We start from the raw sequence: 14281 nt of genomic DNA on the forward strand, positions 1-14281 counted from the left end.
AATGTATCATGTTTCCCAGTTCGCACGTGAGTGCAGAAGACCTTGAAAGACCAGGCAAGTGTTATGTAAAGCGTACCAACAAGTTTGCCGAATGCCACATGGGCGTAGTTCATAAAATTCCTTTGGTTGAAGTCGCCTTCATGTAGGGCAAACAGGGCATTGCGTCAATCAGAGATTGATTGTGCATAAGCATTTGTTGACCAGTGAACACCGTCTAATTCTTGGTTACATCGTCCCAATTGAAAGAGCACTCCAAATTTTGCAGACAGTGTAGTTTTGTTCAGACATAAGAACGAAGTGCACCTTTGCACATAGACATGGCATGCCTTAATAGTGCCAGCATGTGTCTAAGTCAGCCCTCGATTATCTCGCACAAAGAGGAATTGCTATGCCTAATCAGTTGATATTCGCCAGTGGCCGCACATGTCTTGATTGATGGATTGGTGCTGCCTCTTCTTGAGCACACACAGATGAGTTTTAAGTCTTTTCGTTCCAACCTGTGTCGCGTATTTTCCTGCCTGCCTTTCAGTACGGTAAAACCTTTCTAATTCAAATTTCATGAGACTAGAAGAAATGCCTAGATTAACCGAATGACAAATAATTGAATGTCTAAAAAAAGCAATAAATAAATGCGTACAACATCAACATGCTGCTATTTACTGGAATATTTGCAGATATTGTATTATATTTTGCATAAAGCTAGCATAGAAGTTGCAAGTCTCATCATCTCATGACTGGTAAGTGCTCACAGCAGAAGGACCTCACTGATTTTCTCCACAGTGCGACAACAGCACATGGTTGTGTCATCTGAGTAGACATGGTATGTGCTTTTAACTACCGTGTCAACATACCAACTGTTTCCTGCAGTGAGCTGGTTGGTGTCGGATGATATATCGCAATGTACGGTGGGTTTTACACGAGCACACAGGCCATGGTAGAACTGTTTTCCATCCTTATTGTTTTCTACCCTTGATGTTTTCCATCATGTCTGTGGCATTGCGCATACATTGCACCGAATCAAAACCAAATTACTGCTCACCACACAACTGCTACAGATCAATATGTGGCCGCTACTGACATGGTCAGGGATGGCAATCATGCAGGGGTCCTGAACCACTTTCTAGTGAAGTCAAGAAATGCATTTGATGTTAAAACAGACTATCTCAAGAAATACTTGGCCACGAAAAGTGCTTCGATGCGTTCAGCAGAAGCACAGTTATTGGCCATCAAAGATCGCCTGTGATCACAGTCGCGGTGCTCCCGGTCCTCCTTCAATGCCTGGCACTGCTAAGGCGGAGCGGGGTGGTGTCCACAATGGATGGTGCCTACTGAATGTCACCGTGATGTGCAGTTAAAATTTCATTTTGGACGATCACGTTGAAGCCACCACTTCCAATTTTGGCGGCTATGACGCACCAAACTCAGTGGCTATCCCTCAGCTTACGGTTGAGCTCCCGGTGTCTCATCCCTTTGCTGTGCGACAGTGTACTAGATAGATACATGCGGCTATTCTCACAATGACTTACATGAGTAGCACATTTCCTCTAACACAATCACGTGGGCCTCCCAATCTTGGAAGGCTAGAGAGCAGACCACAAATAGCCAAGCACAAATCTAGTCAGGAGATCCTCGAAAAGGCGGTTCAAGAGGCCCCTCAGTACATGAATCTGAGGCGCCTGTGCCTGAAGAAGGCAGTTTGCCTTCTCAAAAAGCGGTACAGTCTAGCCCGGTTATAACGAAGCCACTTATAGCGAAATAGCGGTTATAACGAAGAGATTTAAATTTCCCATTCCCATTTTTGCATTTTCAATACATTTTGGGTCCGGTTTTAACGAAGTAAATAAGAGCGCATCAGCGGATATAACGAAGAGATTTAATACCAACCGAAAAATGATCTGTCAATCAACACATTTTCGCGTCCTTGAGGCGATTTTTTCCGCGAAAATAAGAGCAAAATTCGGCTGACGGCGTCCTTTTATGGCGTCATCTGCTCTCCCGCGGAGCGAAAGGTTGCTTCACTGCATCGCATGGCACACCGGTCTCGTGTTGCGTCGTCCTTGAACGGCGTCACGGCATAGAGCGGTAGAGCACGCCGCGCAGGGGAAAAAGGTAAAAAAGAATAGAGACGATTTTTTTCTTCCGAAAGAAGCGAAAGAAGTCCGAAAGAAGCGCAAGGTGCTGATGTTGGTTGACAACTGCAGTGCGCATCACGTCAAAGCACACTTGAGTGCTGTAGAGGTTTTGTTCCTGCCCCCGAACACTACCGCCAAGCTGCAGCCCATAGACCAGGGGGTTATTGCCAACTATAAGGTCCACTACCGGCACCAACTGATCGAGCGCCTCCTGATTGATGTTCACATTGCCGACAACGTGGCCGGCATGAAGGTGCCTTTGGTAAAGGCGATTTTCTTCGCAAGCGGAGCCTGGAGGGATGTGAAGCACCTGACCTTCGCCCACTGCTTCGAGAAAGCCGGCTTCTCCCGAAGCAGCTGCGCGGAGGCGGCGCCTGCTGGGGACGAAGCTATCGTGATTGACGTCACTGCAACCGCTGATGCTGCCGCCACGACGGCCTGCTTGGAGCAGCTTTGGGATTCCGCTAGCGGCTTGAACCTTGTGCCTGCGGGTCTAAGCCACATGGACTTCGTTTTCGCCGACGAAGATCTTGTTGCGACTGAGGTCTTCACAACTGAAGAAGTTGCCAGGAGTGTCATGGAAGACCTTGGCAGACAGCGCCTCGGACAGCGAATGCGACGATGCTACTTGTGCCCCTAAGCCGCTCACCTCCGCAGCGGCCATCGCAGCTGTTGACATGCTGCGGATGTACCTCGGGAGTCCGGAGTTCGACCAGATCTTTGGTACGCAGTTGGATGGTATGGAAGCCACAATCCTGAAGTCCGCACTCGCAAAACATGTTCAGGGGACGCTGGACCACTTCTTTCAGTGGCAGTAAATCGGTATGCCCATGTTTGCATTTTTTTTCACAGTCCACATATTACGAAATAGCGGATATAGCAGAAGTGATTTCCGATTCCCGCCGACTTCGTTATAACCGGGCTAGACTGTATAACATTTTGGAGAAAAAGACAGCACGCCCTGTTTAGCTCCTTGGACAAAAAATAAGACAGGCACTTCTCACAGGTCACGTGGCTGGATTCCTCAGAATCCTTGGTATGAAGTTTCAGTTTTTTTTGCTTGAGGTCCGGAACAACCTCCTTTCCTCTTTAGGAGTTCATCACTATCGGTGCTTTTTTTTTGCCGATGCCTGCAGCAGTCTTGTGAAGGTGCGACTTTGGGGTCAGTGCAAGGTTCTTGGGGGTTTGTGAGGAAGTCTTCGGAATTTGGTATGACTCCAAAAACAAGCTCTGCTTGTTGCACTGCTTTGTTTCAGATTTTAAAAAAAGCTGAGTAGTGGTTTCCACTGGTCCAAGCAGCCTCTTCAAACACTTTCCCAACGACAGCCAACGTGTCAGCAAATGCTTCAACATCCTTTTGACCTCGGCGTCATGCATCTTTTGGAACCTTTTAAGCCGATCTTTCCGTTTCGAGCTTTTCTCTAGGTAAATAAGAATGTCAACCAAAGCCTCATGAACCTTCACAGGAAGACATGAAGGCCCTTTTTGGGCGGCCAAGTTGATGAGATGGCACAGGCAACCAACCCCTATCAAACCTGGTTGAGCCTCTCTCAATACAGTAGAAACACTGTTTTTCTTGCCGATCATGACATTGGCATTTTCTGAACACATAGCCAACAGGTTTCCAACAGGCAAATGCCGAGACTTCATCTCATCCAAAACCAGATTTGCAATCTTGTGACCCGTCACTTCCCCTTGAACTGCCTCGAGGCAAAGAAGGCGGCTTTCGACTCGACTCGTTTCTTTAACTAAATATGTCAGATCAATATGGTAAAGCTGCGTATCCCTATTGTTACTGCCATCCACAGTGATAGAAAATACTTGCTGCTTCAGAGCATCCAGCAATGAAGTCTCCGCGATGGAGGCCATTTCTCGAACAATTGATGTCATCTTTGTTTGTCCACAGGCGTAGCATTTCGCTTCTTCACACATGGGGAACATCTTCCGGAAAAGCGGTCCGGCATGATCAGTTACACTCAGCAGGATGTTGTGTTCAACTAAAAACGCCGTGAAGAGGTATTCTGCACGATTCACACCGAGGTTCTTGTCGCTGCGTACAAAACTTGCTAGGCTTGGCTGGCTGTCTGCGGCTCGCATGTATTCCTGATGCTTTTTCGAAGCGATGTGGTCCTTGATGTCAGATTTGCCGCCATGCGAGATGTTCACAGAACAGGAACATGGTGCAGAATCTGAACTTCTGCCATTTTTTCGATGGCACGAAGCCCGGAAATTCTGACGTGTACGATTTCAAAAACGCTTGGAAGTACTGCCGGGGCTTCAAGCCCGCCATTGCACTGTGCAACCGCTACAGGCCGAAGTCGCACTGCGTCCGACGCGGCACCTAGTCGCACAAAAAGCGAGGCCAACACTGCAGTGACTGAAGTCCAAACCTGCGCGCCCGCGTGAGTGAAGCAAACAGCATGGGCAACAGGTTTGCGGAGGTGCTAGAGGTGCTATCGGCACTATCGAGCTTTGGATATGGATTCGTGACCCTCCTAGTAGACGACAGAAGTCACTACAACCTTGCAGCTGATGATGATGATACCACACATACATATTACCCTCTCGTGGCAGCACAAGGTACCAGGGTATAGTTTTGCTACATTTTCACTTTTTTTTTACAATAAAATGTTTTCCGTAAAATTTCAAGCAAGGTTAGTAAAATCGTTAAGACTGCTCGAAATTCGTACATTTTACGGAAAATTCGGAAGAGTTGGCAGGTATGACTACATCTTCGTTTTTGTCATTGTTGCTGCTGCTGTTGTTGTTGTAGTTGTTGCTATGTGTGGTGATCCAACACATAGGAAGAAAGCTGTGTGTACACGATACAGCACGGGTGTACTCCAATACAATCCCGCTGGCACTTACCGCTGCGCAATGCCGTTCGGCTGCAACTCCTGGACAAAGATGCCAAGTTCACCCCTCGATGGTGACCGCAGTCCAACGACGCTGAATCCCAAGCTGGCACCAGGCGGCCTGGCCAGCTCCACGTGGAGGACCTGACGTCCCGCCGCACCTCTCACTATCGCCCGCTCAAACTCCTCCAGGTAGCCCGGCGTCGTCACCGCCCGCCCGCCACAGTGCACCACAGACGACCCACTCAGCTGCAGGAAATACGAAATTTATTTATTTGTTATTTATTTATTTATTTCAGACACTGTCGGTTCCAATTTGGACCATGATGCAAGTGGTCATACAGAACTCAAACAGCTTTGGCCAGCAGAAGCTAAGTATCCGTCGTGGCTGCTATCAATTCCAGAAGTTTCATCCAAAGTACGGGGCATCTTTATACACGTGACCTACTGGAGATAGCTGTGAAACAATTAACACTGTGGCATATCTACTACCCTTATGGAAATTGCATTCTAGTTTAAAGAGATGGCTTGTGTCAAACTGAAAGTTCATCGTGTGCATTCTACACACCGTTGTTAGATATGGAGCTGTTTCCTGCGATTACTTCGAGTTCCCCAAACCACTTCGAGTCGCAGCACAGCTAATTGAGGAATGCCGAAGCAGGAAAGCACATTCCAGAGGAGCGGCCGAGCAAACAAGTTTAAGGCAACAAGTTCACGTGCCAACAAGTTCGTGCGCCACCGGGATTAGCAGGTGGGCCTCCGACAATGGAGCATGAGCAGCCCTCCCCTTCTCCTCGTTAGAAGTGCATTGCCAGTCTGCGAGGCAAGACCACAGAGAGCCGCCAGGTGTGACACCGCGACACGGGCGCCTACCATTGGCTGAAAGTGGCGTCATCGGAGCGGACTCTCCCATTGGTCAAACATGACGTGACTTACAGTGCTCGAAGGGTTTATAAGAAGCCTTCCAGAGAGACCTGAGCATTCTGGGACATTCCCTGATTCCCTGATTCACCTCTCTCGAACTTCTTGCCGCGGGCCGCAGCGTCCGAGTTGCTGCCGGCCCATAATGACTGTACAACTGTTACTTGTCTCTCACCTCCTTGTACATATGTAGAATAAACCTCCCAAGTTTTGTTTTCATCCCGAACTCCGTCCCCCAACCCCTACACCGTCTACCACTCACTACCACTCACCTCTACCATGGCAGAACTTTAGGCCATAATGTCTACCTTGACTGTCATAGTCTCACAACCGCACCCTTTATAATGGGTCATACTGAGCGACTCTCAAGCATAATTTTTGAGCAATAATTCCACCAGATGAACAAAAGTAATCATGCTCTAGTACATGAAGTACAAAATATTTATACAAAAGCAATAGACTTGCAACATGAAATGCTATTTCAGTCGATTCCTAGTCACTGTGGCATTCGAGACAACATAGAGGCTGATAGTTTAACACCCGCGGCGCACACTGAAGATGAGGCTCATCTGACACCTCTCTCACGTAGCGATGCTCGCAAAAGTTTACATCAACATTTAGTCCGATTACCGAGAAAGAGTTGGCTTGAAAATGGTCATCATAACTACGTTTTATTTCAGACTGATTCAGACATAGTTCAATATTCAAGTAACAGTTACATGTTCTCTCGAAACAGTAATACACCGATTACGTAAAGGCACTGGATTAATAAACTGTTTTTTACATGGAATAGGACAAGCCGAAAGTGCGGCGTGCTCTTGCTCAGAACTAGAAAAAGATCTTGAACATCTCTTGTTGCAATGCACTAGTCATGCTTGGCATCGAAAAAGACCATGAGATAAACTGTGGGCTCTGGACAGGTGACCATTTTATTGGGGAAAATATTGGGGCCATACACAACAATTGAACTGCAAAAGTGTGCAGTCAGCGCCTTAAAAATACTTTTGTAAGTGACAAGAATTACAGAAAATTACCATAGAAACCCACTATAGACCGAGGTTTTTTTCCGGATTTTATCATGTGCAATTTCCACCCTATACCATGTTGGATCCCAACAATCTTCAGCCCGAATTCAGTTTCGGTTTCTTGCGCCATCATCAGTCCCCATTGTAGCTACACCGACTTTGCAACAGCCATGCTTTGCATGGTGTCAGGAACACGAAAGCAGTATTCTGCTACTTTTTAAAGAAAAGTGATTGTAGCTGCCAAAACCATCGGCAACTGTGCTGCAGGGCAGGAGTTTGGTGCGAATGAGCACAGCCTTTGCAGTTGGAGGAACCAAAAGGAATGCCCCTTGCCTTGGTATGCAGCGACCTGAGAAGTTTCCAGGGGCCCAAAAAGGGGTGTTTCCCGAAGTTCAACTGGACCTGACACTCTACGTTCAACAGCAGCAAGCTGCACATCACTGACAACATCGAGCTGCTGCAAGCAGAGGCAAAAGAGATGGCTAAAGAAAAAGGCATTCTCCGGACAGACTTCAAGGCAAGCAAGCACGAGGTGTCTCATTTTATTGCTGGGCTATATTTTCTTTACATCTGCGAATGTCAGTATCGCAGAAGCTGCAAGAAAGCTGCAAAGAGCTGCCCATGGCCTTTCAGCATCCCGTGATTTCAGTGCGAAAGTCGGCCAACTTTCAGCTGGGTCACATCAGCAATGCTGATCAAACACTAATGTATCTGAACATGCACTCAGCACTAATGGTGCAGCTAAAGGCAAGTGTCCGTGAGTTCAAGTGGAAATGAGAAGACGAGGATCACTGTAATATTGTCCTACACGGCAGACAGTCACAAGCTACTACCCTACATGGCGTTCAAACGGAAGACTCTGCCGAAAGAGGACAAATTGCCGAGAAATGTTGTCCACTGTCAAAAAAAGAAAGGGGGGTAGACGGATGAAGCACTGGTGCTCGAATGGATAAAGTATGTGTGGTGCCGCCAGCCCGGAGCACTGCTGGCACTCCCATCACCACTTATTCTGGACGCTTTTCGCTGTCACCTGGCTGACTTGGCGAAGCTACTGCTATGCGAGTCCGGCACCAAGCTCCTCATCATCCCGGGAAGGACAACATCCCAGTTGCAACCACTTGATGTGTGCATAAACAAGCCATTCAAAGACCACATCAAGCACCGCTATATGGAGTGGATGTGGTCCGGAGAGCCTGAAGCGAGTTTTGCCGGACAGCTGAAATGGGCCTCTCCAGTGATACTCTGCTCATGGATCGCTGATGCTTCGGGCTGCATTCCTCAGGAGCTCATCCGTCGCGCATTCAAGAAATGCTTGATACTGAACACACTTGATGACACTGAAGATGAGTTTCTATGGCAGAATATCTCGAAACAAGGGATTCTCAGGGGAAAGTTGAACAGATGACAAAGTCTAAATAAAATAGCTAAGTGCAACAGATGACGATGACTAAATGATGAAGTGCAATGGCCGACGATGACTAAATAGTGAAGTGCAATGAATAATGATGACTGAACACTGAAGTGCAACAACCAACGATGAAAAAGTAGTGAAGTGCAATAGGCGATGATGACTAAATAGTGAAGTGAAACGGCTGACAATGACTAAATGGTGTAGTGCAATGGCCAACGAAAACTAAGAGTGAAGAGAAATGGAATTAAACGCTTACTGACCCCAAATTACACCTTGGACTATAGGTGGGTCCGAGCTCTCCACAGGATTTTATGGTACTACAGCCTTGTAATTATGTTCTGTGGATATGCACTGCAGTTTAATATTTTCTGCAAAATTACCTTGATTTTGAGTTTGTCACAACCTGTGGTGTAACCTTGTATACATTGTATTGCAATGTGCACTGCCTTGAGGTACAGGTAAACTGCAAGTGACCGTTCTATGATCTTAAATGATATCACTTGCTGCACAAATTCTGTATTGTGAAGTACCATGCGCCAATTTGAACTTTATATGAAATCTGCATTAGCACTTCCCACACCGCCGTCTTAAAACATTAAGCAAAAGGAAAACGGCACTGCACACCTCAGGCGCTCGGACCACGCAAGCTCAATTAGTGCCAAGTGGTCATATGAAAACTTCCCGCCATATGCCTCACTCGAAGAAGCTGCTGACCCAGGCCAAATTGAGAAGCACAAATGTAAGCGTGCCGAAGCTGCAAAACAACAATGCACGTCTCGGGATGCTCCGGGTCCACCAGCTCGATGCGCATTGGCATATCGTGCTGTAACAATTTGCGCCAAATTTTTTTTATTGACCTTGGATCGTACATTTTTCCGATTAGCATGTTTTCTCTCGTGTTTTAGCCAGCGTGTCTTTTCTAGTACTGTCTCTACTTTTTACTCGTTCCTCTGTTTTAGCCAGCCGATGTTTTATAGGTACTGTTTGCTAGACAGATAGGAACTAGCAGGCATAAACCATAACGCCAACCCCTCCTGCACACACATTTCATTTAAAAAAAGAAAGGACAATGTCCACACTATTGGTGTAAGTCAAGATCAAATAATCAAGTTAGAAGGTTTCGCACACCACGACAGCAAATGGGCTATTTGTTCCATACTTAGCAGGAACACTGCTTGTTTCCTACTTGTGCTGACTGTACATCATGATTTATGATTGGCGACTTCAGGAACTAAAGTTCAACGCAAGTTTCATAGAAATTAACTAATATGCGTAAAATCATAGAGCAAGTCTAAATTCAAAAACGTTACGGAAAGTTTAGTACAGTTGGCAGGCATGGAGGTGAGAATGGAACTGACCTCAGGCGAGTAGTGCAACACGGCGCCACCAGCGGCAGACGCCGAATGTGAGAGGCTCTGGTCGGCTTCGGAGCTCGGCTCGCAAGAGTCAGAGTTGTTGTTGTTGTTATTGTTGTCGTCTTCCTCTTCGTCCTCGTCCTCCTCATCCCTGGCCTCGCGGTCGATTTCATCCTCACCCAGCTGCACAGCGCCTGCCCCCAGAGTGAGCGCGCCCGTCTGCGGGCAAAAGTCGAAATCGTTGGGCAGAAGCGATGGGTGCCGCTGCAAGTGCCGGCGAAGCTGGGCCAGTGAGTCCTGCGAGACAAGCAGCATGCGTTGCAATCTATGAATGGCAAAGAAAGTCAACACACTGGAGGGTGTAGAAATAAAGTGCTGAAATTACATTTCCAACTTTTCATTTATTTATTTTTTTGCATTTACAAAGATCCTGGATCTCGAAACCCCGGAAACAATATTGGTAAGCCACACAGCACCTCAAATAATTTGCCATTAAAACTCTTCTAGGAACCAGTTTTGTTTGTGTCTGCCAGGAGCCATATGTGTTGTAATGTCGTAACACAGAAGGTTGTCACGTGGAAACAGGACACTTATGTTTTAGCATGCACTCCGGCTTGCTCAATCGTGAGCCATGCTGCTACTCATTGCACAACCCGATGTAGCAGCACAACAGATTACCGAACAAGCTAGAAGCAAGTGGCAAAAAAGTTGCGAGGTACTGCTCTCACGTGGCCACCTTCTGCTTAATGACAACAGGATGCACTGGCTTCCTGGAAAACAAAACCAAAACTGGCTCATAGAAAAGCTACTATAGAAAATTATTTAGTGGGATCTGGAGCTTGGCGGTATTTTTTTCCATGGTTTCAAGGCTCGGGACCTTTGCATCATGCAAAAAAAAAATAAGAAGCTGGAGATGTCACGACAGCGTTCATTTAAAAGTGACACTAAAGAGAAACATCAAGTTGTGTATTAGTTCATTATGTTACTGCAATAGCAAAACAGCCACTCTCACCCTGTGTGGAAGCTAGGTAAGTCAGAAAAGATGCAAGACCGATAGACAGCTGATGACACCTCCCTGGAGTTTCCACTCCAGCTCACCCTGACATGTATTTCGAGAGTGTCTACTTGTGCTTGGTCTATTGTTTATTGGTAAAGTAAGGTCACACTGCTATCCAAAGGAACCAAAGAGCCGACCTAGTAAGTTTTGATAACTTCTGCTAAAGCAAAACAAGCCAAATGCATGAAAATACTTTGAAATCTTTTATATCACATTGACATACCAGTGCATGGTTTCGATGCAAAATTTAAGAAAGGAAAGCTGGACCTTAGCTTCCTCCAGTATTAACAGACCTTTTCCACTCAAATGCAAGAAAACGGAATATTAAAAAAAAATGCTTTTCTAATCAGAATTTATTATATCCCTTAATATATGAGAACGGCGCAAAAGATGAGTAACAGAGACAAAAAAAAGGACATCGCGTAGTGCTTATGTGGTGCCTTTCATGCCTCCCCGATCTTCTGCACTGTTCTCACACCTTTTAAGATGAACAAACTTGCCCCCACATTGCACCTTTCTGCAGTTTCCTTATTGGCTTTTAGTCTCTCTTTATTGTTGGTTGCCATGACAATACAATGAACAAGATACCAGTGCTGCAAGTCCCGGACAAGGGGTTTACACAGCTATTGCGGTGGAAAAAAAGCACGCAGCGAACATAACAGAGGAGGCCAATGAGAAAGCAGACTCACCTGCAGTGCCAAAACGCGACCCAGCACTGGGTCTGCTGCCAGCACTCCAAGCAGAGCATTGAGGTCTTCTTCATGCTCGGCGGCTGCAGCGGGACTCAGGGACTCTCGGAAGCGCTCAAGGGCTTTCACTGCCTCAGCAACTGCCGCTGCATTGGACAAGCACTGGTTAGACGCAAGACTGCAACAGACTAGATGTTCCATACACACACATCTCTACATCTATCCAAGCAAATGAGCATAGCGAAATTTGAATGCAAAATAGGTGCTAGTTCTGCTGAAGACAAGAGAAAGGAGCATCTATAATCTTTGTCGAACGAGATCCAGGACAGAACTAGTAAAATATCATTCATTCAGCTCACAAACGAATCACTCTGGCTCGTCTTGTCGATTTGGCCCCCTCGGCTAGCTACGCACAACTGCTGCAGTTTCTGGAGGTCATGGAAGCAAGCAGAGGAAGCTCCAACGAGAACACTCTTCAGCATGTTATTCACAGCAGTTCGGACTGCTGCCATATATCTTTACAACATGTTTCTTTCTGACCACTAGCAGCAAAAAGACGTGGCAGACAGGGTATGCATCTTTCAACGGCTTCTAATGTGAAAATTTCAGGTGCCTGGGGCCTCATGCACTGTGGGCAAGCAGTGGTCACTTCTGACTCTCATCTACAAATACCAAAATCTGTTTTCAGTCGTAAGTCCACTTCTTAAAGAAAGAATAGAGAAATAAGGAAGCCTGCTGTACTGCAAGGGCTAAAAAAGCAGATTCAGATAATTTTCCTAGCTCGCAAGGAATCAGCAGTCGCACAGAAGCTACTGGTTTCTAAAAGATGAAGCACCAACAGTGATGGCACACTAGGCAGGAATGAAAACAAGCTACTGGACCATGCAGCTTGACAGAGGGCGCTGCCCCCTTTTTCAGTGACAATGGACTGCAATAGCATTGAGAATACCACATAAATAAAATTAACCGACGTTAACTTTATCGGTGGTTAAGAAAATCTGAGAGCTGATAACCGGAGTGATTTTTCAGTGGAACACTATATTTATTTATTTTTTGTTAACTTGTTATATCTAGGGCCCTGCCATTCACACCAGTGGGGTACGTGGCTAGGCAGACATTAGCAGCAAGAAAATGTTCTGTGCTAATTACGCTTCTTTGTTACCTAAAATATGCTAATTAGCTACTTCATTATTTCCTTTTTGCCCCATGTTGCAAATTGCAAAATCAAAGTCAAGCTGTAGTGAAGTCATGTTTACTTAGCATAAATTCCTAAGGCTAATGACACTTTCTAAGACATTCATCCTTAAAATGTGATATGAAATACATTGGCATTCCGACTAATAGCTTCCTAAAACCGATCCGCAATCAGTTCAAGACGATCTGACACGGTCCGCAGTTCATTTTTACACTCATTTTGAAGGTAGATATATCAAAAGTGGCACTAGTTAAAGGATTTCTCTAAGCAGGCATGACTTTAATACTCCTGAGCTTCAATTTCTCAATTTCAACATCCGTCCTAGAGTGAGCAATTAGGATGTTAATTAGCACATGTAGTTCATTAGCATAACTATCATTGACATTTTCTTGCTGTGAGCTTCCACCTAACCACGTAGTCTAGCTGCAAAAAACAGTGATAACCTAAGTATAACTGGGACGTTTTTATTTTTCTGTGTGTTCCACGTAAGAAAAAAACGCCTGTTAAATATACCCATACACATATAGACACATAATCCGCGTACATACACAGGAAACAGTGAATACTCGCAATTTATGTGCAAATGAAAGCACTTTAGGTCACAGTCCCATATATCTTTACAAGAAAAACATATAATACTAGTCGCTTCCTAGCTAGTGCTGCCAACCGTAAACTAATTTTCCTAGAACTAGTAATTCTTAGGCCTTGTTTAGGGAAATAAACATTTGCCTAAATCTAGGGAAAATTTACACTAGGACAAGAAAGAAAAACTCGGACATGATAAACCACTCCTGCAATGCCATGATGACTACGCAGAACTGCTGTCATGACAGCGTGGTTTAAGTTGGCGCAAATTACCTGCAAACGTGAAGTATGACTTACGATCGTATCGAGGTGCAGTGAGCGAATCTCGCCAAGTAAACAACAAGATATGGAAGTCCTCGGCTCATTAATGGATCACAGCTACCGCGCTATTGCCGTTGGTACCTCTAGGTATGCTGATTATTTATGTTCCCTCTGAATGAAATAATTATCGGTAGCCAGGGAAATAAACAATATAGCACAGGCAGACCTTAGCATAAGCGAACACATATGCCTAACACTGAGCATGACAAGGTGGTCATAGCGCTATGCAATAAAAAATAGGGTTGCTCTGCCCATAGGCAGAGCGACATTAGACAGAGTGACATTGTAGAGCCCCATTGGTAACGTGTTTGCATGAGTTTTGGCATGGAGGAAAGAAAAAAGAAGCCATGTATCTGCATGCTCTGCTGCAAGTGATGTGTAGGTACGCAAGCATGGTGGTGCAACATCAGTATGCCATGGCAAGCAAGAAAAATTTATTGCAGATGTTTACATCTGTATCGCGAAGTAGCACACTGTTCTGACACTGCTGCATTCTGTAAGGGCAGCCAAGCACCCACCTTCCTTACAATTTTACGTATGTTTTGTGCCAATCTTCGCATTTTGACGTTGTTCAAACTTGTTTTACATGTAGAGCAAAGTATAAATGTGCTGATGTCTTCTTCTTTGAAGTTTTTATCATACAAGAGGCCGAGTTGTTCATCATCATCATCATCAGCCTGGTTACGCCCACTGCAGGGCAAAGGCCTCTCCCATACTTCAACAACCCCGGTCATG

The 14281-nt window shown here is 45.6% G+C and overlaps 1 protein-coding gene across 4 annotated transcripts in view; it reads right to left on the bottom strand.

Annotated features, from left to right (window-relative positions):
• LOC135919837 (multiple PDZ domain protein-like) overlaps positions 1-14281 on the bottom strand; it is a 532904-nt gene that overhangs the window by 267115 nt on the left and 251508 nt on the right. For all 4 annotated transcript variants that reach the window (XM_065453790.2, XM_065453786.1, XM_065453789.2 and 1 more), the window contains exons 3-5: positions 11446-11591; positions 9703-9996; positions 5001-5236 (exon numbers count right to left, since the gene is read on the bottom strand). In XM_065453790.2, coding sequence (XP_065309862.1) covers positions 5001-5236; positions 9703-9996; positions 11446-11591 — 676 coding nt within the window. The remainder of the gene's footprint in view (positions 1-5000; positions 5237-9702; positions 9997-11445; positions 11592-14281) is intronic.

The sequence above is a fragment of the Dermacentor albipictus genome, chromosome 9, assembly GCF_038994185.2.
Source record: "Dermacentor albipictus isolate Rhodes 1998 colony chromosome 9, USDA_Dalb.pri_finalv2, whole genome shotgun sequence".
Classification (NCBI taxonomy): Eukaryota; Metazoa; Arthropoda; class Arachnida; order Ixodida; family Ixodidae; genus Dermacentor; species Dermacentor albipictus.